General features: G+C 39.1%; 1 protein-coding gene across 3 annotated transcripts; it reads left to right on the top strand.

Moving 5' to 3' along the window:
* Positions 1-614: 614 nt before the first annotated feature.
* YIPF6 (Yip1 domain family member 6) lies at positions 615-25,534 on the top strand. Of its 3 annotated transcripts, XM_010973645.3 has the most exons (8): positions 734-752; positions 1,096-1,198; positions 11,494-11,622; positions 12,678-12,756; positions 16,134-16,176; positions 18,400-18,525; positions 19,167-19,324; positions 21,053-25,534. In XM_010973645.3, the coding sequence occupies exons 2-8, from the start codon at positions 1,142-1,144 to the stop codon at positions 21,169-21,171; spliced, it is 711 nt and encodes a 236-aa protein (XP_010971947.1). In that variant the 5' UTR covers positions 734-752; positions 1,096-1,141; the 3' UTR covers positions 21,172-25,534. The 3 variants fall into 3 exon arrangements, with proteins under 3 accessions (XP_010971948.1, XP_010971947.1, XP_074216176.1); XM_010973646.3 differs by lacking the exon at positions 1,096-1,198 and having other exon boundaries at positions 615-752; XM_074360075.1 differs by lacking the exons at positions 734-752; positions 11,494-11,622 and having other exon boundaries at positions 859-1,198.
* The last annotated feature ends 1,297 nt before the right edge of the window (positions 25,535-26,831 follow it).

Here is a 26,831-nt window from a genome sequence, read left to right as displayed (position 1 = left end):
ATACTTAAACAAAACAGGACAAGACCACGCAAACAAGCGCACACCTAACCCTCATTAGTTTGGGAATTTTGTCACGCCATATTCCGCTCTTTCTTCTTAAGTTTACTATTTGTCTGCTTTCCTGGACTGCCTACCCCTCAAAATAAAGCACTCTATTTCACACCCATCTTCTACCCTGACTGTTAAAGGTGTAAAACTGTTATCCGCCTGCCCCAGCGAGGCACTCAGTATCCCTAACACTGCTTGTATAAATGATGGATGTATTGCTTGACCTCATTTTAGCCTGGGTGAGGTAAATTGGAAGACTGTAACACTGAGAAAGTCCCGGGATAAGATACAGAAAAGAGGTTGGGCATGTAGGAGTTTTCTTTAAAAAGTTATTCTTACAATAACCACCCTCTTTCAGCCTTGAACATCTTCAGTACTCGCCCCAAATCGCTTAACAACTTAGTAAATTGTAGTGGGATTAAAATTTTCGCCAATGTGTACAGAGACGTTCTCCCCTACCCCGACCCCCAAAGCGGGTAAGGGAGAAAAGTTATCTTGGAGGTCGACGCGGAGACCGTACAAAAGTTTACAGAAGTCGAGGAAGTGGGAAGCCGCTAGGTGGCATGATGAGAAGCGCAGGGAATCAGCCAAGCGGGGCGGGAGTGGAAGAAGCAGCTGATACGGAGGGCTTGATCCCTTTATTCAGAAGCTGACAAACCTGAAGACTCTCCGCTGCAGGGAGAGGAGCAGGCATTTTCCCTAAGGTGCGGCGCTGGGGATGTGGGGGAGGGGGGCTGCACTCCGAGCCTACTCCTGAAAGCCGGAAGCCGGCGCGGGGTGGGGTGGGGTGGGGCGGGGGGGCGGGAGAAGGAAGCGGCGGTCCGTCGGCCCTCTCAGCGAGCTGAGAATCGGGCTTGAGTGTTAAAGGGGGAGCGTGTCTAGCGGGACCTGAGGCCCCGAAGAAGGGAAGTGAGGCGTTACGGGCCTCCCTTCAACACCCGGAGGACAAGGGACGAAAGCCGGGGCCGCCAGCCGCTCCCAGGAGCCTTTCGGTGACGCGGCCGCCACGCGCAGACGCGCTGAAGGGCGGTGGCCTCCACGTCTCAGGTGCCGCAAAGGCCTGTGGGAGCGACCCGAGAGAAGGAGGGCCAAGATGGCGGAAGCGGCGGAGTCTCCAGGAGACCCGGGGACGGCAACGCCCAGGCCCCTGGTGAGCTTGGGATGTTCCACAAAAGGGACCGAGGGTGAGGCAGAGTGCCCCTTCAGGAAGTCGGGTGACGAGCTTGTGGCCTGAGAGAGCTGGAACCCCTTCCTCCCGACAGGCCCTTCCTGGACCTGGTGCTAGAACCAGTCTCAACACTGCACCTGTTTTTTGGGCTATTTCCTTCCACCCGCCCTCCTCGTTCTTCATGAGCCTTTTTGTGCAATTCCCAATTCCCTTTCCTTTACCAGACTCTGAGGGCTTGTCCTCGTCCCCTACGTGTTTTTAACTGCTGAGCTTTAGGCCATTTAAGTATCTTTGCTTCTGCTGTCCCCTCATTTTCTCAAGACCTGGCACTAGCCCTTGTTCGAGTAGCAGCATTCTGGGTTTAATGAAAGTTTGCTCCCCGTGCGACGTTATAGCTTGATTTTCCCCCAGTAGTCGTGGTTTAATCCCTGCCCTCCCTGTCACAGCTCCTTGCAGTCCTTTTCACGATGCTCTCTTGCTTCTGTCTCTACGGAGGATAGGATTTCTCTTGCAAGTACAAGCCCAAAGCCTGGACAAGTATTTAAGAACACAGGTTTTGGAGTTAAACTTAGCTGGCCTGGAGTCACCCACTCTACTGCTTGTGTGAATTTGGGCAAGTCATTTCATTGGAGCATTTCTTCATCTGTAAAATGGAGGTAAAAATGCTTGCCTCGGAGTTATTAGGAAGATGAAGTGACATAACTTATGTGAAGTGTCTAATACAATCAGTGCCATAACTGAGGAGTGTAACTAACTCAACATTCTGCCTCCCAGTAACTCCTCCCAAACAATGTTTGTCTACCAAATAGTGTTTAGTTATATAGTAGTTGCTCAATAAATGGTATATCCCTTTCCTCTGTTTTAAATTGGCGACTTAGTAGAGAACTGAACTGGGAGTCAGGTGAAACTGATTCTAGTTCTGGTTCTGCTTACTAGCTCTGTTTGTTCATCTCTTCATTTCACCAATAATTATTGAGTATCCACTGTGTTCCAGGCACTGTTTTAGGCCCTGGGGATATGACAATGAAAGAGAGTGAGTAGGTCAAAGTTATCATGGAGCAGTCGTGACCTTGAGGAAATCACTCTGAACCCCAGTTTTCTCATTTGGAAAATGGAGATGATAACTCGTCACAGAATTAGTGAGTGTACTGAGTGAACTAATACACACATAGTTCCTGCTGTGACATAGTTACAGGTGCTTAGCTGGTTTTAGGTCCTTCATCTATAGACTGCCCTACTCCTCTTTTATGAAGCTTTCCGCCAATTAATTTTTGTGGTTCTGATCACTCATTACTCAGTATCCAATCCACTTCTATTCAGCAATGTTTATTGAACTCCTACAGTGTGTAGTACACTATGCTAGTTGCTTTAGGGGATACAAATGGCCTGTCCTTATGGTGCTTACAGTCTAATTTGTAGGGATGAAACAAATGTACAATGCTAAAAAAAGACAATATATAAGAAAGTGACATGTGAAAATGTTAATGAAATTTAAAAGAGGGTGCTATCATGTCTTGTTGGAGTGACAAAACAAGCTACGTGGTAGAAGTTGTATTTGAGAGGGCCTCAAAGGTTGGGTAGGATTTGAAATTCCAGGTGAACATAAGATCTATTGATGACATGCTGTGTGCCAGAATTGTGCTAGACATCTTCCCACATATTTTCTAAACTTCACTGCAACTATTTCAGTTAGGTGGTTTTTACACTGTGTTTTACTTGCAGGTGAGGAGATGAGACTCAGAGAGGTTTGACAGTTTCCTTAGCGTCCCACAGGCAGTGAGTGGCCAGGCTGAAATTTGAACCTAGGCCTGCTTCTGAAGCCCTGACTATTTCCATTAATACTACACAGCCTCTCATTAGTGAAGGTACAGAGGTTAGGAACAACAGATAGATTTCTTTTGGCTGAACCACAGGGCAGTATTAGGAGGTAAACCTTAAAGCTACTAAATTAGGAAGGCAGTATGGAACAGTGGTTATGGTAGTGTGCTCTGAGGTCACATTGCCTAGATTTGATTCTATGCTCTGTCATTTAACTAGCTGTGGGATATTGGGGAAATTACCAACCCCCTCCATGCCTCAGTTTCCCTATGTAAAATCAAGATCTAGTAATACTTATAGGGTTGTTAGGTGGATTAAATGAGTTAGCACATGTAAAACACTTGGTATAGTGCCTAGCACATAATAATCATGCAATAAGTGTTATTTCCTCTTATTGACTACTATGCTGAGAGGTTTAATAGGCAACAAGGAACCAATGGAAACTTAAAATCGTGAATTTGACAACATAATAGAGGAAGAGTTGCCATGGGGAATGTCTGGAATCTAGGAGACCAATGAAATTGTTGTAGTAGTTCCAGGAAGAAGTGATGACTACCTGGACTACAGCAGCAGCAGGAGACATGAAGATCTGAGAAAGGCAGACTCCTCGAGGGTTTGCAGTGCTAGGGAGACTGTGTCTTAGATCAGTGTTTTGCAAACTTTAACGTGCTTAGCAGTCATTTGAGGAATCTTGTTTATTGCTGATTCTGATTTAGTAGGTCTGAGATGAGGCTGAGAGTCTGCATTTCTAATAAGCTCCCAGGTGATGCTACTGCTGCTGCTCCCAGTATCACATTTTGAAAAGCAAGGCTATGGACAAATGGGAGGCCAGTGATGCCCTGAACAGAAATACATAAGAGGAGGATGAGGGCCCTACAAGTTGATTAATTCACTTTTGGAAATGTTTAGTTTGAGATATTGGCAGACAATCCAGTTCATATCAAGTAGGCAGTTGGACACTAAAACCTAGACTTCAGGGCTCACAAGAGGTCAGGACTACACATGTTGATTTAGGAGTCATCTGCGTACAGTTGAAAATACAGAATCTTGGGTAATGCCTGTCTATTGCCTATCTATTTATAGAGCAGGAAAAAGAGCTATAATAATGGCTATAACCTGGGGTCTGGAAGGAGGCTGGTCCCAGGCAAAGGGACTGGCTAGAGACTGTCAGTAAGTACCCACATCCCCACACCCACCCCTTGGAGCCAGGCCTCTTAGACTGAGCTGTTTCCTGCTTGATGCCCCATCCCACCTTGTTGACTCCTTTCTCTCCAGGATTTTGGTCGATAGTGTGACCCATCTGCCTCCCTACCACTTTCTGAAGGCTGCAGTCCCTGCTTTTACTGTGTGTTTTTGGCCCTGCCTCTATCTGCTCCCCTTACTGGCCCAAGCTAGGCAGCAAAGTATGCATGTGTATTTCTGTGCATGTATGTGCACAAGCCTGCCTGTGAAGAGGAAGCGGGAAGGATATTGGGTCCAAGTCACCTTTCATCCCCACTGAAGGGCTAATCAGAGAGCAGGGTCCACTAGCTAAGGGCCTGGTAGTACTGTCTCGTATGTGGGGCTGGAGAGTCTCAGATCTTGGCTCATCTCGCTAAACAGTGTCATTGATTCTCTGGAGAAGAGACACTGAGGAAGGGTTGGGATGGGGGATGGGTGGGAACCACATGGCACTTTAGTGACTGCAGTGACGTCCGAAACTAGGTAGCTGGAGTTAAGCCAAACTTCCCAGGTTAAGGGCAGTCTTCGTAAGACTGTCCTTGCTTCAGACACCAGCCATAGGTTTGGAGGTTCCCAGGACCATTCTCACTTCTGACCTATTGGCTACAAATTCAGGGGTTCCCATGATCCCCTCAGGCTCCATAATTCACTAGAATGACTCACAGAACTCAGGACAATGCTATACTTAAAATTATACCTTTGTTATAACAAAAGGATACAATCCAAATAGAGATGCATAGGTTGAGGTTTGAGAGGGTCCCTAACACAGAGTTTCCTTGTCTTCTGGTGGAGTGAGGATAGGACCCTGTTACCCTCTTGATACATCGATGTGTGACAATATGTGGAATATTGCCAACCAGGGAAGTTCACCTACTTATCTAGAGTTTTTATTGAGGTTTCAGTATATCACATGATTGACTGGATCATTGGCTCCCCCACTCCCAAGAGGCCAGGTTTATGTCACAGGACTTAAAACCCCAATCGTCTCATCTTGTGTTTGGTCTTTTTGGAGAAGTTAGCCCCCATGCTGAGTCATCTCATTAGCATAAACTAGGGGTCTACCATGACTCCCCTGTTAGCTGAACTGTTAGGGCCCTCTATGAATAACAAAAATACTGCTATCATTTGGGAAATTCCAAGAGTTTAGAGGCTACCTCCCAGGAACAGGGAACAAAGGCCAGCCAAATTCTTTATTATAGAACAGTGACAGAACCTGAATCCACTCCCTAGGAATCCTGAACCTGAGCTAAGGTTTTTCTAGCCCCTGGTGTGAGGCTGCTACTAAGTGCTTTACTTGTATTAATATATTTCTTTCTCAGGACCACACTATGATGATGGTACTGTTATCTCAGTTTTACAGATGAGGCAACTGAGATACAGAGAGAGCTTAAGGAACCTGCTGATTGTCACACAGGTAGTAAATGATGGAGGTAGGATTGGAACTCAGGCTGCCTGGCTCCAGGAGCCGGTACTCTTGACCCAGGCTCTCCAGATGTTGAACATTGACTGTGTGCTAGTTGACACACAGGTGTTACCTAATTCTTACAGCAGTGTTGTTTCCTGGTGAGGGCAAAGCGCCGTTTGGCTTCAAAGCCCATTCCTTCTATACTGCCGTGCCTACCCTAGCAGTAGCAGGCAGTAAGAAAACCCAAAACAAGCAATCCTGGAGCTTGAAAGGACGTTGTAATAGTAGTGAAGAGAGAATAATGGCTTCAGAAAGGGGTGGTTTACACATTAAGTTCTAAAGAATATTCAGAGGGTGAAGCTGAGAAAGGATTCTTGTATTTCTTGATTATGAGGTCAATACTAGACGAACGGTATCAGTAAAGTGGGAAGACCGGTACAGGTTACAAAAGATTAAGTGAGTGGAAGAGTGAAGGGGGAGAGTTTGAGGAGGGAAGAGGAGAGGAAGGAGAGTAGTTTGAGGGAATGGTAAAAACAAGGAAGTGATATGTTTTAAAATTTTATTACAGAAGCTTTCAAATATTCAAATAAAATAAAGAGGAGTATAACAAACCCCATGTACCTATCAACATTCTGATATTCTTATTTCATCTATTTCCCCACCTTATTTTTTTCTGGAGTGTTTTTTTAACCTTTTTATTTTGAACTAATCTTAAACATACAGAAAAGTTGTGAAAATGATACAGAGAGTTCCTACATACCCCTCACCCAGCTTCCTCTAGTGTTAACGTTGTACATAACAGTAGTACAAATGATTGGAACCAGGAAATTAACATTGGTAAAACACTATTAAACTACAGGTCTTGTTTGAATTTTATCATGTTTACAGTGAATACCCTTTTTTTGTTTCAGGATCTTATCTAGGACCTCACATTGCATTTCGTTGTTATCTTTCCTTAGTTTCCTTGAGTCTGTAATGGTTCTTCAGTCTTTCCTTGTCTTTTATGATCTTTTCTGAGTGTTTCACAGCAAATCCCAGATGTATTATCACTTTACCCGTAAATACTTCAATATGTTTCTCTAACAGGTGAGGACTTTTTCTTTGTTTTCTTTGTCTTCACACATAACAAAGTAATAATAACTCTTTAATATCATCTAATCTCTGTTCATCTTCTCACAATTTTCCAAAAAAAAATGTGGTTTTACAATTTGTCCAAATCAGGATTGAAACAAGGTTAACAACTTGCATTTTTGGTTAATAAGTCTCTTAATATGTAAGTGTTCTCCTCTTTTTAATGTGATTTATGTGTTTAAATTCAGTCATTTATATTGTAGAATACTCCTTTTTCTGTATTTGGCTGATTGTATCCTTGTGGTATTTTTAGTATGTTCGTCTATCCATATATTTCCTGTAGACTCTAAGATCTAGAGGCTGGATTATATTCAGGTTTATTTTGGCTTGGGGGTGGGGCGCAAGAAGAAAAAAGAACTTACATGGCCTCCAAAATTATGAATGTTTGCTTTTTAACTTTTTTTTAAGAAAAAATTCAGACATATGCAAAAGTATAATGGTAAAATGAACCCTCGTGTACCCAGCCTTCAATAGTAATTATCGATTTATGGCCAATTTTCTTTCTTCTATAGCCCTACCCACTTACCTTCTCTACTATTTTGAAGCAAGTTCCAGGCATTATTACATTAGTATATGTTTAATATGTATCTCTAAAAGCTAAGAAAAGAACATAACCACAATATCATTAGTATATCTAAAAAAATCAACAGTTCCCTAATATCAATTATCCTGTCAGTGTTCAAGTTTCCAATTGTTTCTTAAATGTTATATTTTTATAATTAAAAATCTTACTACCTGTTTTTCTAAATAAGGTTTCATTGGAACACAGCCACACTTAATTGTTTATGTGTTGTGTTTGACTGCTTTCATGCTACAGAGGCAGAGTTAAGTAGTTGCAACAGAAACCACTGGGCTCTCAAAGCCTAAAATATTTACCATTTGAGTCCTTCACAGGAAAAGTTTGGTGACCTCTGCATTAGGCAATCATCTTTTGAAAATAATTAAAAAGAAGAAAAAAATGCTGTTTATATTTACCTTCATTTTAACCACTTCTGGAGATCTTCGTTTCCTTGTGTAAATACAAGTCTCTTTCTGATACCATATTCCTTTCTGAAGATTATCCTTTAATATTTCTTGTAGTGCATGTCTCTGCTTTTGCTTACCTGAAAGAAGTCATTATTTTGCCTTCATTTTTGATAGCTATTTTTGCTGGATTTAGAATTCTGGGTTGGCAGTTTATTCTGTCAGCAATCTAAAGGTGTGTCCATTTTCTTCTGACTTGTGTAGTTTTGGGTGAGATGTCTTATCTCTTTCCTCTGATTGCAGTGTCTTTTTTATCTGGCTGCCTTTAAGATGTTCCTCTTTATCTCTGGTTTTCAGTAGTTTGTCTAGGTTTGTGGATGTTTGGTTTGTTTTGGTCTTTAGGTATCTATGTTGATTAGGGTTCTCTGGGCTTGGATCTGTCCTTTGATGTCTTCCATTATGCCAATATTTTTCAAATATTTCCTCAGATCCATTCTCTCTCTCTCTTCTGGGATTCCAATTGTATATGTACTAGACTATTTAATATTGACCACTGCTCTTGTATGCTCTATCCTGTTTTGGGGTAGTATTTTTTTTCTAGTTTTGTTGAGATATAATTAGCATATAACATTGTATACTTTTAAGGTGTACAACACAATGATTTGATATATGTATTTTTTTTAACTCTTTTTGTTTTATTTTAGATAATTTTGACTGACCTATCGCTGATTTCTTTCTTTGGCTGTGTTGAGTATACTAAGGCTGTCAGAGGCATTCCTCATCTGTTATTACTGTGTTCATTTATTTTAGCATTAGCATTTGAATCTTTAGAGTTTCCATCTCTGCAGAAATTCACCATCATTTGTGCAAGTACCTTTTCTACTAGAGCCTTTAATATAGTAATCATATTCATCTTAAATTTTTTCTATAATTTTAACAGCTGGATCACCTCAGAGTCTGGTTTGATTGCTTTGTCTTGTCACAGTGGGTTGGTTGTTTTGCACGTGTGGATTGCTGTTCATCACGTATAACAGTAGAGACTGCCTGGAAATGGCACATCTTTTCTGCTAAGTTGTTACTATGGAGTTAAATCAGTCTCGTAAAGTGAACTGTCTTTGTTTTTTGTCCTTGCTTTGGGAACCTTCAATGCATCACCGGCTTCAAGTTCCTCTCCTATTACTTTGTGCTTAGGGTGGGTGCTATGTTTTCCCAGTGTTTTTCTTAATGTTTCTTTTCCACACTTAGTTTTCTGCCTTCCCTTTGCTGTTGCATAAAATAGTGGGTTTTTCTCCAAGCTCCAGCCCCTCCCTTAACACTAGACTGCTGTTGCTTGTTACTCCATACTTACTAGCCTGGTGGTGGGGACCTGGGAGGTGAGTATTCTTTGTTTTCTTGGTCCAGCCTCCACCTTAGGTAGGCTATGTGTCTCTGGGTCCCCTGGGTGGGACTTTCTCAGGGATCCTGTCTTGCCCACAGCTGAAGGAGACTAATAGTCTGGCCTCAGAATGGTTTCCTTACCCTCCCACCAAAGTAGAGAGATTTGTCTTTTCCCTTTCTCTAGCCACAGTGAGTCTTCACCTGTGCTCTGGAGACACAGAGTTTGTTGCTTTTCCCCTAGCAGCTTTAAGGCTTTTTTTCTGTAGGGGAGAAGGGTCTGAGCAGGGCCCTGTTCTTTTCTCAGCAGTGGCAGCTGCTCCCCTCCCCCACACCTGGACCAATGGAAAGAAGTCTGTGGAGAAGAGCCTGCAAGTGGATGTGAACTCCCCTTAGGTCTGATGCTTCCAGGGACTCTGTACTCTCATGATAGTCCACATTTGGCCTTTAGCAATTCATTTTAAACATTGGCTGAATTCTTAACCATGTGTGTGATGCCCAGTGCTGTCTTCTACTTTGCTACAGATAAGCCAGTGCTCATGTCCCATATCTTCTTGGAAGTGCCTGTCTTTCCTTAGATTTCATTCATGCTACTTGGTTGCCCTATAATGTCAGCTCTCTATGGGTTCAAGGAAAGTTATGATTTTGTAATTCATCTAACTTTTTGTCATTGTTCTAGTGGGAGGGTTGCTCATTCCAACTTTCTGCATCCTAATCAGAAGTCAAGTTACAGTGTTGTAAAATCACTTGAAATGGTTGCTCTCTGTGCTTGTATGTTTAATTCAATATACAGTAGGTTCATTTGTTTCATTCTTCTTTCAGTTTTAAGGGCTACTTTTAAATTTTGATTTTGTTTAATAATTACATGAAGTATTTATATGAGTTCAAGTCATATATGCAGAACAGTGTGTATTCAAAGAAGCCTAACTTCTCTCCTTGTTTCCCCCACCTTATTCTCTTCTTTTCTAAATAGGAAGCCTCTTAAAAAATCATGACTTATTTCTTACATGACATGTGACTTAAGTCACATGAAATATTTTGTACATTTAATAGAGCATTCAGATGTGTATATATTTATATCCCTTCATTTCTTAGATAAATGGTGGCATGTATACAAACTTTTTTCCACATTCTTTGTTTTATTTAACCCTCCATAATAGTTCTTTAAAAATAACTCCATTTCTTACTACAGCTGCATAGTACTCCATTAGGTGGACGTACCATACTTTATTAAAGTAGGTCTCTATTGATGGGTAATGAGCTATTCGTAGGTTTTTTGCTTTTACAAGTAGTGTTGTAATGAGGAGCCTTGTGTGTATTTTGTATTTTTTGTGTTTTTACCACTGTATCTTTAGACTCCTAAAAGTGGCGAGTGATCCCTATGTAAATTTGCTAGGTATTGCCAGATTCATCTTCCATAGAACATAATACCATTTTCCCCTACCACCAGCGGTGTGTGAGTGTTCTTTCCCCTCAGCTTCACTTGCAGAATATGTTGTCAGACTTGGATTTTTGCCAGTCTAACAGGAAAAAATTTATTTTGAGTAGTTTTAATTTGCATTTCCCTTATGAAGAGTGTGATTAAGTTGCTTTTCATAAGCTCTTTGAATAGCCTTATTCTTCCTAAAATTTTAGTACGCTGTCTTGTATTTCATTTACCTGTAACTGTTGCCCACTAAATATTGTGCCCATTGGGCCAAAAACCATATGAGAAGGGATTGCTTCTGTTTTCTTAGAAGCTTGAGGATTCCAGAGCTTCAGTTGCAATAATCAAATTTGGCATATGAACATAGGAGTTTAAAAGTTTGCAGTCTTGCAGTTCACTTTGGAAATGCTATTTAATCTGTTGTTGCCAATAACCTGGTAAAAAGAGTATAAATAAGGATGTTATTTTGCTATTTCCCTGTTTTTCCCAGTTTCCCTTTGGACTTCACACAATGCTCCTTTTTAGCCAGCAGAGGCCACTAGAGCCCACTAAGGAGCAGAAGTGCAACAGAATTGTGGCTGTGTGAAGGTGTGATTGCTGAAAGGTCACTTTTTATTAGCTCTGCAATCTTGCTAGCTCGTGTCCTGTGAAGATTTCATGCTTGAAAGAAACCAAATATTTGAAAGCAAGAAAGTATCTATGCCATTTACTTTGTAATTTTTTTCCATCATATGCCTTCTCCTTTAAATTAAGTAAGGATTTGAGAATTTTAGTTTAACTGCATTGTTCAATGTCTGGTGACCTAACACCTTACTTTAAAAACTGTATAAAACTCTACAAAAAGACATAATCCCTACTTTCTAGGAAATGATGATGTCTTTGGGGAATCCTACAGTTTATTACAGGCTTTAATTTTTTTTTTGTCCTAACTCTTCTCAGTTTGCAGGCCTTTCAGATATATCTATTTCACAAGACATCCCCGTGGAAGGAGAAATCACTATTCCTATGAGATCTCGAGTTCGGGAATTTGACAGCTCCACATTAAATGAATCTGTTCAGAATACCATTGTAAGTTAGATGAGTTGAGAGAACTTCTGTTCAGTGTGATGGGACTAAATAATTAATAGCGCTTTGTAATGTTTTTGTCTGGTTCACTGATTTTCGATGTATTTTATTTGTTGAAATTTAAGATTCTTTCCTAGAGAATTATTTGACACAGGCTTTTTTGAAAGCACTTTGGCTGTAATGGGTATTAAGAAACTTAAAATGTCCAAATCTTTTTATAAGGTGATAATTCTGCTTTTCCAGATATAAAGTGAAGAAAAAAATTTTTTTAAATACACAAATATTTTAAAAAATACAGAAAATATTTATACAAAGATGTTTGTTACAGCATTCTTTATAATGGGGAAAAGTTGAACCACAGGATAGTAATCAGTTAAGTAACATATCTATGTGGTGGAATGGTACACATCCATTAAAAATCATGTTTACAGGGAACTATTAACGACATGAAGATATTTCTAGGTTAAAAAATTGGGACAGAATTACCTCAACTATGTTTTCAGAGGTTATATTTGTATTACCGTACCCTTCCTCAAATGTCTTGATTTTTAAAATCTGGCTTCTAGGATTCATTTACCAGCTGAAGTGGGAATGTTTAAAATTAACTTATTTTATGTATTGTGAAGAATATGGTAGCTCAGGAGCAGGCTAATTGGCCCTGTGGACCTCATCATGTATGAACTGAAAGGCAGGTGCTGTGTTTTGCAAAGCAAATTTTACTAATGCTGATATTTGTTTTTCATTAAGTAACATATTAGGAGGGCTATCTTTCTCTTTTGCAAAGTTTTAAAAATCAAAACAAAACTGATGGGATGTGTTAAAGAGTTAGATGTTGGCTTAAGGAGTTAATAGGAAAAGTTAATAGAAAAAGGAGTTAATAGAAAAACCCTACCTCTCTGGTTTGTTTGTATAGTGAAGGAATTAAACTGGAATTATAGTTCTGCAATTCAATGAAGGGCTCCCAAGAGATTGAAATAAAAGAAATTTTAGCAAGTTAAGTGAGGGGCTGCTTGGCAACCTTGGTCATCACAATACAACAAATTATTTATGTCTTTCAGATGCGTGATCTAAAAGCTGTTGGGAAAAAATTCATGCATGTTTTGTACCCAAGGAAAAGTAATACTCTTTTGAGAGATTGTAAGTATATGTGATTTTTGAGGATTTTCTGCTTCTAACCATACCTTATCATAAGTACTTTATAAAGCAAAGGCTCTGTGGTAGTAAAACTGATACCATTTTGTAGGATGAAGAATATATAAATGAGATTTTTGGAAAAAGTTAAGAATTTAGAATGGAATTTCAGAGATTGGAAGAGTTTGCTTGAATATTCTCAAGAATTTGTCCTCATCAGTAAATATAGACTGTATATTCTCACCTGCTATAATAGACACTGCAAAAAATACTTCTAGAAGGGACAAACACATAGGGACTTTGTTCAGGCTAACAATCTCCAAGGGAAAGGCAACATGTTTAAATGCTAAATTAGAATAATAGCTAATACCCATTAAAGATTAACAAATTAATAGCACTTTATTTATTTTGTTTACATTTTTTATTGAGTTATAGTCATTTTACAATGTTCTTTCAAATTCCAGTGTAGAGCACAATTTTTCAGTTATACATGAACATACATATATTCATTAATAGTACTTTGTTAACGTTTCTATTATCAGAACTGTCATTTAGTCTGTTGACTGCTTTAAGAAGTTTATCAAAACAATGTAGTAAATTACACTCTTATTTAGAATTTATTCTTAAAACTATTGGACCTTTTCTTTTCAAGCATTCTTGGTTTTCTTAGTACCCTTTATCAGAAAAATTGAATCAGTTATTTGAGACTAGTAACAATGATGTACGTGAATGTACCTTCTATTTTGGAAGCATTTCAGCTGTAGTATAGGGATGGCATCGCTACATTAAACGTGCCATTGCTGTGTGGAGACTGGACGTGGCATCAGAATCTTTTTCATCATAGTACACTGTGGGTTGGAGCTGAAACGTGATTTGCTACGACTGGTATATAGTGGAAAGAGCATGGACAGATCTAGATTTGACTAGTGGTCCCATCACTCGCTGTGTGATCTTGGATAAGGCAGTTAACTTTTCTGAGGTTCAGGTTTCTTCCTCTGGTTAAAAGTAGAAATAATAACTATACCTGGTGAGGATTAGAAATAATAATGCATATGAACCACCTCACATAGCATTTGCTATTTAGAAGGCTCTCCATAAATAATAGCTATTATTGTGGTGCCTTCCCTTCACACACACATTATGTTTTTTAATCCTTACAACAACATTGTGAAGTAGGAGTTATTGTTCCTGTTTTACAGATGAAGAAAATTAGCCTCAATCTCAGAGGAGCTGACTGTCTTGTCAGTATCACACAGGCAGGATTAGAACCTAAATTTTCAAGTTCAGTGCCCTTCCCACTCTACCACTGTTATCCTAGATGTGAAGATATACTTCTAGCCGCTGCCGTGGCTCAGTTCACAGTAGGGTTACTTCAGTCACAATGCAGAACCAGTGCGCTAGTTTGGTGATTAATAATGAATATAGATATATCATGTTAAGGTCCACTCCCAAATCTCATGGGGATAGATAGGCTTTTACAAAGGACGAGCAAGTCATGGCCAAAATTTGTCCTGCTGCCTTGCCCTGTTATCATAGAACTTGGCAAAGTGGCAAGGAAAAAATTCATGACTTAAAAATAATTTTTAAAAAAACACAGTGAGATACTACTTCAGATCCATTAGGATGGCTGTTATCAAAGAAACGGAAAATAACAAGTCTTGCTGAGGATGTGGAGAAATGGGAACCCTTGTGCATTGCTGGAGGGAATGTAAAATGGTGCCAGCCACTGTGGAAAACAGCATGGTGGTTCCTCAAAAACTTAAATATTGAATTACCATATGACTCAGCACTTCCACTTCTGGGTATTTACCCAAAAGAATTGAAAGCAGGGACTCAAACAGATACTGGTACATGCATGTTCTTAGCAGCAGGTGGAAACAACAGACTCAAATGTCCATCAGGGTCAACAATACATGATGTGTACAGCACAGTATATACCATATATGAATGGGATATTACTCATCCTTAAAAAGGAGTGAAGTTCTGACACATGCTACAACATGGATGAACCTTGAAGACATACTAAGTAAAATAAGCCAGACATAAAAGGACATATGATTCTACTTACGCTAAGTACCTAGAATAGTCAGATTGATAGAGACAAAAAGTAAAATGATGGTTGTCAGGGGTTGAGGGGGTTAAAGGGTTGGAGTTTCAGTTTGGGAAGATGAAAATGTTCTGGAGATGGATGGTGTGATGCTTGTACACTTAAAAGTGCAGTGCCTGTACAGTTAAAAGCAACTAAAAGGGCAAATTTTGTGTTATATGTATTTTACAAGAATAAGAATAGTTTTAAAATACTGTTACGGATTTTTTACAAATTAAAAACAATCTTCAGTGCATTAAAAAAAAAGGCTAGTTTATTACTGTCAGTTGTACTTGAATTCAGATTTTCAGTTGGTAAATTAAAAAATATAACAAGAACAACAATAGTTTTATTACGGTATTAGGATTATCATTTTTTTTTACGTCTTTTACAAACTTTCCACAGTGGTGTCAAAATTACTTAAGAAAACAATGTTAAGTATGTACATATGCATACTTCTTTCAGGTAAAGTTATGTACATGTGAGGTTAAAGTTAGAAGTGGTATATGTACCTTTTTTCATATTATTTGAGGAAAGTAATTGCACTTTAAGCTGTATGTTACTGAACTGCTGGTGTGTTAAACACCCAACAGCTATTGATTGAGAACCACCATGCTTAGACCTGATGTTGGCAGAGCCTTTTTAGTTTTCAGAAAGCTTTCATGTTATTTCATTTAACCCTTTGAAGTTACCAATATTGGACTGTTTTTTCACTTGTAAGAACAGCAATTCTGTACTAGTTCAATGTAGTGATCAGAAAAGAAAAGCAGTGTTGCAGAGTGGAAAGGACTTTGTAGCAGGAATCAGAAGACCTAGGTTTTGGTCCCACTCCCACACCTAACTGCTTGTGTAAACCTGGGCCAGTCACTTCCTTCTCAGCTTCATTTTTCATATTTGTGAGGTAAGCTTGACTATACTTGCCTTGTCTAATGTCTCAGATTGGTGAGGTAACTTGGCTTTAGGCTTCTTTCTCATGGTGCAGGGTGGGGCACTTAAGTCTTTTGACTCCTTGCCCATTGGTCTTTAACTGTAGTATGCTGAAATGTGGCTCAGTAGGTGGCGAGAGGGGTGATTGGTGGGATATGAAGTGAAACAAGACTTGAAGGATATATGAAGAAGGGTATTCGGAATTGGGGAGTAGTGAGGGCAAGTAGAGGGATAGGAGAGGTGGGAAGGGTTGGGCAGAGAGAACCTTGATATCTGAATTCCAAGAGTGGGAGAGGTACATATTGGAATAAAAATAGGAAGTACTACATGGTTGTGTCTTAACAATCTTCTGTCTTTTCTTGCCTTGTAGGGGATTTATGGGGCCCTTTGATCCTTTGTGTGACACTTGCATTGTAAGTACTTAATATTTCCTCTCTTTGTCATTTGAGTTAGGTTAAATATTTTTAGTGGAGTTTCAAAAGTAAAGGGGATTTTGGCTGAATATTTTGTTTAGGACTTCTATGACATTATACTCCTTATGTGTTTAAATCTAAAACGTCAAATAGCTTTCTGGATCAATTCAAAGAGTGATGGAATTAAAGATGTGAAAATTATACCCACCTTCATTTATCAATGACTTCTTAGCCCGTTTTAGGCATTTCTATTCAACATGTAGTCTCATGTACTTTCTCATCATGAAACTAAATTAATTAAACATCAATAGGTTTAAGCATCGATTATTTGCAAACATATTTCTTTTAAAATTTTACTAAGAATATAAAGGAGAATACAATAGAAGTGGTAGAGTTCATAGCAAGATCACGTTTGAAAGTGTTATGCTCGCCACACACATTGTATGTAAAGGGAGAGGACAAAGGAAGGAAAGTAAAGTGCCACTGGAGAGGGGAGTATAACCATTGGTGGAGTGGAAAAAATCCTGCATAGGATTCAGGTCTGGGTTCTCATCCTGACTCTTCTATCAGCAGAATGACTTTGGGCTACTAATAACCAAAATTTGTATAATGATTTTTCTCAGCTTACAGACAACTTTTAAATACTTTTTCTTATCTTATACAAGAAGTGAGTATTATTTTCCTTTGTTGACAAACAGGCTCAGGTTCAAAGAGACTGAGGACTGAACCAAGATCACGTAATCAGTGGTATACCTGGGATTCAACCTCAGGTTTCCTTAACTGCTCGTTTTCTACCTCTGTGATGATTACACATCTCTGCCTACCTAGCCTCTCTGAGTCTCCTTTTCCATGTCTACAAAAGGAGATGACTGAGGGTGCTTTCCAGGCCTAAACTTTTACCGTTCTAAATTCAACAAGTTTCTTACTGGCTTCTCTATCCATTTTTAAGTGTAAGTCAAGCGTGTGCCAATTTGGGTAAAAACATGGAGTGCTTTATCTTATGCCCTTAATAACCATATCAAGGGAAATAATCCAGTGCCCTGATAAAAGGTTTTATATTAGAAGCTCTGAACATATACTTTTTTAGTTTTGAAAGATTAACCTTAGAGATTATGGAGTTTAACCCCCCCTTATTTGCAGAGAAGAAAACTGGAGTACCTGGGCATCAAGTGATTTGCTCCAGTTTACATATCTTAGTGACAGAATTAGGATCAGTATTTGAGTCTCCTGACTTCCAGGCCAGTTAGTGTTCTTTTCATCATACATGCTGAAGCAGTAGGGGTTCCAGATAACAAGTGGTGAGGGCCAGCATGCCTTGCATTGGATTGTTAGGACTTGGAATTGAGTATGCACAACCGTAAAATACAAAAGCCTGTACTGGCAAACAGCATAGTAGGGCAAGACTTACCACGTGACTTCTCTATACTTTGTAATAAGAAGAGGTTGTGAGCTTGATGTTACTTACTATTTTACTAAAAACATAACACAGAGTACAAGTGTTCTAAGTCCAAAATTCAACTGTAAAATTTTTAGACAGAGGATATTTAAGTGACTGTTCAGCTACTCAGTTTCAAAGTAGTCTTTTAGTGATAATCTGTATGTTTTGATTTAAAAAAAATCAGCAACTACATAGGTTTATAGACTGTTGTGATTTTTAAATGTCAGAACCAGAATATTAACCCAAGGATTACAAATTCAGATGTGTAAAAGCATGCATTGTGAATTGGTGACCAGAAGCCCCTTGTGAAGTAACTTGCTGCTGTGTCCACTGGATGTTAGGCCTAGTGTTAGAAACTCTTCTGATTTTGTAAGAAAATCTAGAAATGTATATTTTTATGTAAAACCTCCCAATTTTAAAATAATGTCAACTTGAATTTAAGACCATTTTAAGTATTATATGGACCAACAACCTCATGTCCCCGAGCCACATTTAGCCCTTTGGGTAACCTCTGCTTAACCAAAAAAAAGTCTTCAGTAATCCCTTTAAACATTCCCACAAGGCCAAATGGTGTACCCCTTGTCCTGAGGCGTTTGGAATTTGAAATAAGGGAGGCTTGCCATAATCTGGCATTTCCCTTTCATACAACCTGCATATTATGGATCTTCAGGTGAGGTATTGGGCAGCCCCCTGATTCAAAGTTTGAGAACCCATGCCTTTGTTGCTCTAAATATGTTGCTCTAAATAAAAGATTAGGCAATTCTCATGCCATTTCCTTGTTGCAGAATGCTTCAGAGAGGCTCTGTAGATAGCGAAAAAGATGGAGGGCCCCAGTTTGCAGAAGTGTTTGTCATTGTCTGGTTTGGCGCAGTTACCATCACCCTCAACTCAAAACTTCTTGGAGGAAACATGTGAGTATTATTAAAATGCGTTACTTTTTTCCTTGCCAGGTTGCATATCTTAGATTTTTAAGGAAGTCTGGCTAGTTATGTATTTTTCAAAAAGAAAAGTCAAGATAAATGTGGGCCAAAGAGAAAGTTCTCTTAAAAACCACTGAACAGAGATAACCTGGTTGAATTAAATTATCTTAAATTCTCTGGGGTCCTTTGATATGTTTCAGATGCTCTCTCTCCAGCCCCCAAAATCATAGGCAGAATTTTTTGTTAGAAGATTATGTCTATCTTTGGGAACAGATGGTCCATAGCTTTCAGCAAATTCTCAGAAAGGTCTATAAACTAGAAAAGATTATAAAACACCATCTTAGAGGTTCAGTGGGAGAAGGAGGTCTCTAGGAATTAGAGTAGATCATCTGGTCTCCTAGATGGCTAACTCTTAAGGAGTTTAAGAGGAGAGAAGGAGAGTATGAGGAGAGAAAAACTAAAGCATATGTTTAATACAGAGGCCTGTCCTCATAAAATCAGCACCAGGGTGTAGGTATTATGTATCTGGAGGAAAGTAACAACCCATGATACATAGAAATCTGTGTATTAAACTGTATAATATTAAAGATCAGCAATATTTACGATCTTAATGGATGTATGTTGGTTTTCAGATCTTTTTTTCAGAGCCTCTGTGTGCTGGGTTACTGTATACTTCCCCTGACGGTGGCAATGCTGGTTTGCCGGCTGGTACTTTTGGCTGAACTAGGACCAATCAACTTCATGGTCCGGCTTTTTGTGGTGATCGTGATGTTTGCCTGGTCTATAGTAGGTGAGAACGTACTTATCTCTGCATAGCAGAGCAGACAAAAACATGAGTTAGAGATGAAGACCAGATGGGGAGCAGGGTAACTCCTAGGTCACTTGCTAGTGTTATGATTCTTGCCAGTTTCATCCATAGAACTCTGCTCTAAGTAGGCATTGATAGGGATAATGTCCATTTTATCTGAGTTAGGTATCTGGACTTCAGAGATGTGGACAGTCACATCTTTTTTTTTTTTTTTTTTTACTCCTTCAATAATGTTTAGGGTTGGGAAAGGAGATTACACTAGACCTAGCTTAGTCCTCCAGGTCTATGGGAGGCATAGGTGACTTAGCCTTTTCCTGACAAATTAGTCATAATGAAAATAATAGCTAGTATTTACCGATGGCTTATTACCGGCCAAGCACTGTTGTAAGTACTTTATATGTATTATCTCGTTTAACTATCACAACAACCCTAATAAATAAGAACTGTTGTTATTGGTCCCATTTTTATAGATGAGGAACAGACACAGAGAGGTTAAGCAACCTGCTAGTAGGACACATAACTAGTGAGTAGGGAATCAAGTTTCAGAGCCAAGCAGATCACACACCTGCTTAAAGCTAGACTATACTAGTATAGGTTGTTAAGAATCATGTAGTACTTTTCTGCTTCAGTAGAAAATTGTGCTGAAGATTAGCGGGAGCCTACAGCAGTGGCAGTGAATGCTATTTGCTCATTGTACATTCCTAAAATTCTCTTAAAATTCTACCTTAGACTGAAACTGTTCACTAGTTTCCTATTTAATGGGATAGACAGATTGCCTAATATTTTTAAGTACAGTAACATCTCTTTACTCTGGACCATGGTTAAAAGCCAAGAAGTAATCCAAAAATGAAGTCTGAGAGTGCCAGAATTGATATTCCAAAGACTATATTAAATTTGGACCCTTTACCCAAAGAAGAGCCCCTCATTCCCTCACACAGAGTCTGATAATTTATCATACATGAGGTTCTAAATAGCTTAGTTATCCAGTGTCCTGGCCCACAACAGTTCAGCATCTTAGAATCTTAGAAGAGACAGAGAGGTTCCTATAAGCATTCATTCATTCTTTAATTCAGCAAATATGTATTAAGCACAAATCACATGTCAGGCATTGTGCTAGGCATGGTCTCTACCCTCAGAGTTCACAGTCTAGGCATGTAAACACTTAAGGGCAAGAAAGTTCCAGGCTGGTGATGGGAGTCTGTGCAGGGTAGAGTCAGGACATGGAAGAGGTAAGTGGACATTTCTACCTGGGGTGGCAAGATACCAGATGGTTGTTCAGGAAAGATTGATTATTGCTGAGTGAAAAGATGAGTAGGTGTTTCCAGGATGGACAAGAGAGATGGCATCTAAAAGAGCTGGTAATGTAATAACAATCACTCAAAAACACAGCAGTATGAGGCTGTTTGCCATAGGGGCTCCAGCACAGTTCAGTAACTTCTCAGAACAGGGTTAAAAAGCCCATTTTAGAAAGGTTTCCATCTAAAAGGGTTGAAAATTTTCACAGCTTTCATGCTTGAAACAAGTAGTCCTCAGCTGTCTGGAAAACAATGCTGCGTAATGCCTTTTTCTCTGAGGATCACAAGTATGACTGAACATTTAGCATGTAATTCTACGTTCCAGACTATGCCAAGCACATTCAAGTTTAGTAAATGTTAGTAGTTGTGACAGTCTTACTGTATTAAATATTCCTTTTTGTTTTGTTTTGTTTAGCCTCCACAGCTTTTCTTGCTGATAGCCAGCCTCCAAACCGCAAAGCCCTTGCTGTTTATCCTGTTTTCTTGTTTTATTTTGTCATCAGTTGGATGATTCTCACCTTCACTCCTCAGTAAATCGGGAAATGGAAATTAAAAAACCATTGAATTCAGAGCTCATTGGAAAGATGCAATTCACCATGGAGCTTTGCCTCTGGCCCTCTTTTGTCTAATTTTGGAGGTATTTGGTAACTGCGTACATGAGGAGATTAAAAGGGAGCCATGAAGCACCGGCACTATTTATGTAAGGAACTGATGTTTGAAAGGCTGTCCTTTCCCTCTTAATGTTATTTCTTTAAAATACATGTGCATAGTACACACAGTATAATGCCTCCTCCAGGCATGATAGGGTCACTGTGGTCCATTTGGGTGACAACCAATGACTCGGGAAGCACATGGAGACACCCTACGAGTTGAATAGAGTTGGTAACTATATTTTCAGTTTTGAGAATGCCAGTTCAGGTGCAGCTCTTAAACACATTGCCTTATGACTATTAGAATATGCCTCTCTTTTCATAAATAAGAAGGGATAATATATTTTATTTCTCTTAAGCTTAAAAAGACAATAACAGATATTGGGAAGGGAATTCATTGGTATGGGAGGAGCAAACATGCACTAACCAATATTCAGATATTGATTAGAGGAAATTCTGCACTTGCTGCTTTTTTGAAAAAGCAAAGAACATCTAAAGTATAAGTTTTTTAGTCTTTCTGTATAGTCACCTTTCTGCCACACTTAACAACGCCTCAGTGACACTCTAATTTTTAATCTTACTCCCTAGTTCTGTATATGCAAGCTCAGACATTAGCAGTCAACATGTAACTTTCCTTTGAAGCTCTCATTGGACCAATGCTTGAACTTATACAAGCAGAAGACCTCAGAAATTTAGATTGGTAGGTGCCTAATGCATGTTATCATGTGGACACCTTCTCTTAAGGGTAGAGTGAGACAGTTTGGATACAGCATAGCTGTAAGGACTTCTTCATTATTCTGTGTAGCCTTGCCTCTACCTGGAAAGTAAAGCTAAATCAGAAGCCTGTGTTTAACAATGTGAGTATGGAGGGATTTCACGTTCTGATGGCTGATTCACAGAACAACTAGACACTTAGAGCATGATGTCGGATGAGTTGAGTTTACAGCTGCCACCTCTTCATAGTGGACATAGCCGTTTTTTCATTAGATGTGTTTTTCGGGTTGGGAAATAGCAATTTATGTTCTTGGTTTTAAGCCTTATTTGTAAAGCTAATTAGCTCTCCTTTAGACAAGTACGTCTTTACACATGTGCACCTACTTGTATTCTCAGCTATTTATGCACACAAGTGTGAAGGCTTTTCAGGGAGCAGAGTGTCTGGGACAGGCTGATTCGGAGCTAATCAGGGCTCCTTTAAGGTAATATGAGCTGCTGCCTTCTATAAATTGCACAGTGAAGAACTCTTAACAGACAAAGATTAGGAGTCAGGCAGAAAACATTCATTGTAAATATACAATTACAAAGATAGGAATTTCTTATTCCACATTTTTTCTTTATCGTGGAATCTAAATATTTATTCATTCGTATTTAAAGACTGCCTACACATAGATATGTAATTTTAAAAACGTATTTTCTCCATCCCCAGATTAACCAAGTGAACTTACTAGGACAAATGAGTTGTTGGAATGATATTCAATTACAAAGCATTACAAAATTGGTCCCCTCTGTCCCAGCCTTGTCCAGATATTTTGGTTATGTATTTGTATTTATTTTAGTTTCCCCTTTAAATTTCAAAATAAACCCTGTTAGGGCAAAGCCAATGTTTCTGTCTTGAATTGGTAAAGAAAATGTTTTGAAACTGGTTCGAATTTTGAAATTGATCCTAAATTATCATCCATTTCTATTGTCTGAAATTTTCTAACTTCCCACTAAAAACATCTCTCTTTCAAAATTGTTTCATAATCTGTCCCAGTAATTTTAATGTTAAATTAAATAATTATGCTTCTTAAAAGGGAATTAAATCTTTACTGAATTTTACTCAGGCTACATATTTGGTCAGAAATTCCTAAGGCCACAACTTTGGCGGGGTTTGTGGGGAGGGGGTGGGGAGGCAGTTATATTGGGTGTTAAGGGAACTTGTTCTGTGTTTTAATTTGTTGCTTTTGGGTGACTTAGGGAATGGTTTTACCTGATTTACATGAAAGTGGGTAAAATGGGGATTCATTTATCTTTCTGAAAATGAGTGGTCAATTTGCTGGTATAAATAAATATTTTCTTAATATATGCAAAAATGTGCATTGCTTTCTGTGACAGAAGACCTGAGTATCTGGAAATTGTAACCCTCAACACAGCTTTCCCTGATTTGCTGCAAAGGCACATGGCTAATTGTATAGAAAGGAGGACTAGAAGGGAAGGGGACTCCGACAAAGGAAACCCCGTTCCAGAAATTGGAAGGTTTCACACTTTAGATGAAGTTCCAGTGTGTGAGCATCATTGCCTAATGTGGTGCATTCCTGCCGTCGTGGCTTATCACTTGCTGCTCCTACTTCTGAGATTGAGACTCTGTTGTCATATTCTTTAGCAATAGGAAAGATGAAGACTGGATTTAATCACTGTTCAGGTTACAAAAACTCAATCGATGTGAACATCTTTGAATGTGCAGTGTAGTCTTAAAAGTCAATCATTGATTGTCAAGTCTTTTGCCTCTTAAGTGGCTCATTACATGAGTTGAATTGTATCTTTTCATTGTGGCAGGGTTTTTATGGTGGGCAGGTGAGGTGGTCACAGGGCATGGGGCTAATAAGCATTTTACTATTTACTACATTTGTCTTTTTATAAAGTGTCCCCCAAAATATGATTAGAAGGCTAGCAAGCCTATATTTGAAGGTTTGTGTACTTTATATCTTCTAAATACTTACTGTATTGGGGCTTCCAGTTTATTCTTGGGGATGAAAATGAAAATCTGTCATTTCAGATTCTTGGGTAACATCAAGTTACTGGAATTTATCTAGAGCCTGTCATGATATGATCAGACGTCCATTGCATGCAGTTGTTTTATTCCAGAGTAAAATACTGAAATTGTGATTCTTAAGGAAACTGTTCATTTCAGAGACAATTTGGATAGAAATAAATGTGTGAATGTTAATCCATATATGTAAATTAGAAATACTTTTCTAGATTCTGTGGGCTTTTATTAAAGAATTTCTAGGGATTTACTTAGGCCATAGGATGTCTAAATAATAATAATGTGAAAATAATATTACTACTAATAATAGCTAACATTTATTGGGCACTTACTGTGTGCCAGGCACTATTCTATTTTTTTAAGAATTTTTTTATAACAGCTCTATTGGGATACACTTTACCATAAAATTCACCCTTTTATTAAAGTGATGTACAATTCAGTAATTTTCCAGTATATTCATATAATTGTGCATTTTAGAACATTTCTATCACTCCACAAAGAAACCCCACATCCATTAGCAGTCACTAGCTTTTCTGCAGGCCCTGGCAACCATCAATCTGCTTTCTGTCTCTGTTGATTTAGCCAGGCACTATTCTTAAGTGTTTTTCATGCATCTCCTCCAATCTTCAACATAAAGCACTATAATTCTCATTTTACTGGTAGAAAATAGAGGCACAGAGAGGTGAAGTAAATTGTCCAAGGTCACATAGTAAATTGATTTAAAATAGGAAAACACAGGTGAGATCATAGTAGAACACAGATTTGAATTGCATTGTTATGCACGTGAAATGGATACACCCCCCCAGGGTATGTTCCCTGGTATTAGCCATTGCAACCTACAACTCACCAAAGGTCGATAATACGATAACTCTCGTTCTTTTGTTCTGAGTACTAGAACACTATATAAGCATCATCTGAGAAAAAACACAAGAGCAGTTGTACATTGGGAAGAGTTCGATTAGCTGCCCTCACTCCTCCTTGAGCCCCTTTTCTTCCCCTCCCTACTGCCCACCAGACGCCTACACCCCTCCCCTCTCTCTAAAAGTCTTGATCAACTTCTGCCTCTTTTGTTTTGATTCTCCCAGAGGGATGGTTAATGCATCAAAATTTAACTTATCTATTCAGGTGTTTATAGTCAAGGGATGCATCTGGTTGCTTATAGTACCAGCTATATTTGTAAGACCTCAGAGAGCAGTAGGGTGAGAATAGAATGTCTTTTTATTTGGGTTAAACTAGGTGGGGGAATAAATAACACAGCAAAGGCTTTGCCTTAATGAAGTCAGTGTTCCAGCCTGGTGGGAAGTGGCCACATGCTGCTCTTGTTCACTCTGTTCCCTTTCAGAGTCTTTGTATTCTGCACCATCACTGCTGGTAATTTCTTGTCCCTCTTCGATACTCTTGTTTTAATCCTGATCTTTCCTATAAATAACCTGTGAAAAGAATAAATCTGTAAAATGAATTGTGAATGTTAAATGTGCAAATAAAAAACACTGGAAAAGGAGAATTGGTGTGTGTCTTTTCTTGTGCTGAAAGGCATGGGGATATTTGCTACATACTGTTGTCAGATACAATATATTGTCATCAGGTAATGTTGAATATGGTGTAGGATTGCACAGGCAGCAAGTTAGAAAGGGAAGTCACACTTACTGAGCGAATGGTATATGCCAGGCACTAAAATAGCCGCATTATAGAGTATCTCTAGTCACAGCAGCCTTTTGAGGTTGGTGGTGTTATCGTTATCTCAGAGTTGAGGAACCTGGACACAGCTGGATTCAGGGCTCAAACCCAGAGGCTCAAACCTGTCTGAAGGCAGCCAGCTCTAATATTGGATGGATGAACCAATAAATTAGTTTGAGAAATTCTGATAACTCTGAAACCTCCAGTCCAGAAGTTGGATGTATGATTCCTAGCATGACATAGAAATAATTGCCTGCTAGACAGTCACTAGAAAGTCCAGTGTGCTCTGCAAACTTGTCATGTCTTAACTGAATGTAATAGAAAACAACAAATCTGATTCCATATTAGATCTGTTCCTTTGTCTTTAACCTTGTGCCCTGTTTTCTAGGCTTAGTCTTCCTAGCTCTGCACTCATGTAAAGATAACAAGTTGCAGAATAGAGAATAACATTTGTTTTGTTGGAGGTTTTGCAGGAACACCATGAGCTGGCCCACGTGTACAGCTGCAAGAACAAAGAATTCCTACACCAAGAAGTTTGCAACAATCAACCACACCCCCTTCCCTGTTTTTTTTGTATAAAAGGAGCCTATATTCTGACTAGGGGAATGATAGTTCTCCAAGACATTAGTCTGACATCCTCTCGGCCTGCTGGCTTTCCGAATAAAGTCGCTATTCCTTGCCCCAACACCTATCTCCCAATTTATTGGCCTGTTGTGCGGCAAGCAGAACGGGTTTGGACTCGGTAACATGAACTCAACAGGTCCCCCAAAGCTTGCCCCTCATCCTAAATCCCTTATTTTAGAGGACAGCATCAACATTATACCCAGTTACCCAAGTTGGAAATCTAAGAATTTTCCCCAAATTGCCCCCTTACTTCCCTATATTTATTCTGTCACCAACCCTGCTAATTTTACTCATTAAACTCAGCTCTATGCCTTCCTCTCTATTCCCACTTCCACGGTTCGGTTCAGGCCCCCATCTTCTCTTGTTGTTTGGACTATAGCAACAAACACCTAAGTAATCTCCTGCTTCCATGTTGCCCTCCTCAAATCTATTTGTCATACCGTTGCCATAGTTACCTACTTTTAAGTATAGATTTGACCACATCTCTTCAGTTTAAATCT

This window comes from Camelus bactrianus, chromosome X (genome assembly GCF_048773025.1).
Source record: "Camelus bactrianus isolate YW-2024 breed Bactrian camel chromosome X, ASM4877302v1, whole genome shotgun sequence".
Classification (NCBI taxonomy): domain Eukaryota; kingdom Metazoa; phylum Chordata; class Mammalia; order Artiodactyla; family Camelidae; genus Camelus; species Camelus bactrianus.
The sequence above is the reverse complement of the archived record's forward strand: the minus strand, read 5'-3'. Positions and strand labels throughout refer to the sequence as shown.

Excerpts from the sequence above, each read along its gene's own strand:
- YIPF6 (XM_010973645.3), top strand. The coding sequence starts at position 1,142 with ATGGCGGAAGCGGCGGAGTCTCCAGGAGACCCGGGGACGGCAACGCCC. Across the intron at positions 16,177-18,399 it reads CTTTGTGTGACACTTGCATT|AATGCTTCAGAGAGGCTCTG; the intron begins GTAAGTACTTAA and ends TCCTTGTTGCAG. Across the intron at positions 19,325-21,052 it reads GTTTGCCTGGTCTATAGTAG|CCTCCACAGCTTTTCTTGCT; the intron begins GTGAGAACGTAC and ends TGTTTTGTTTAG.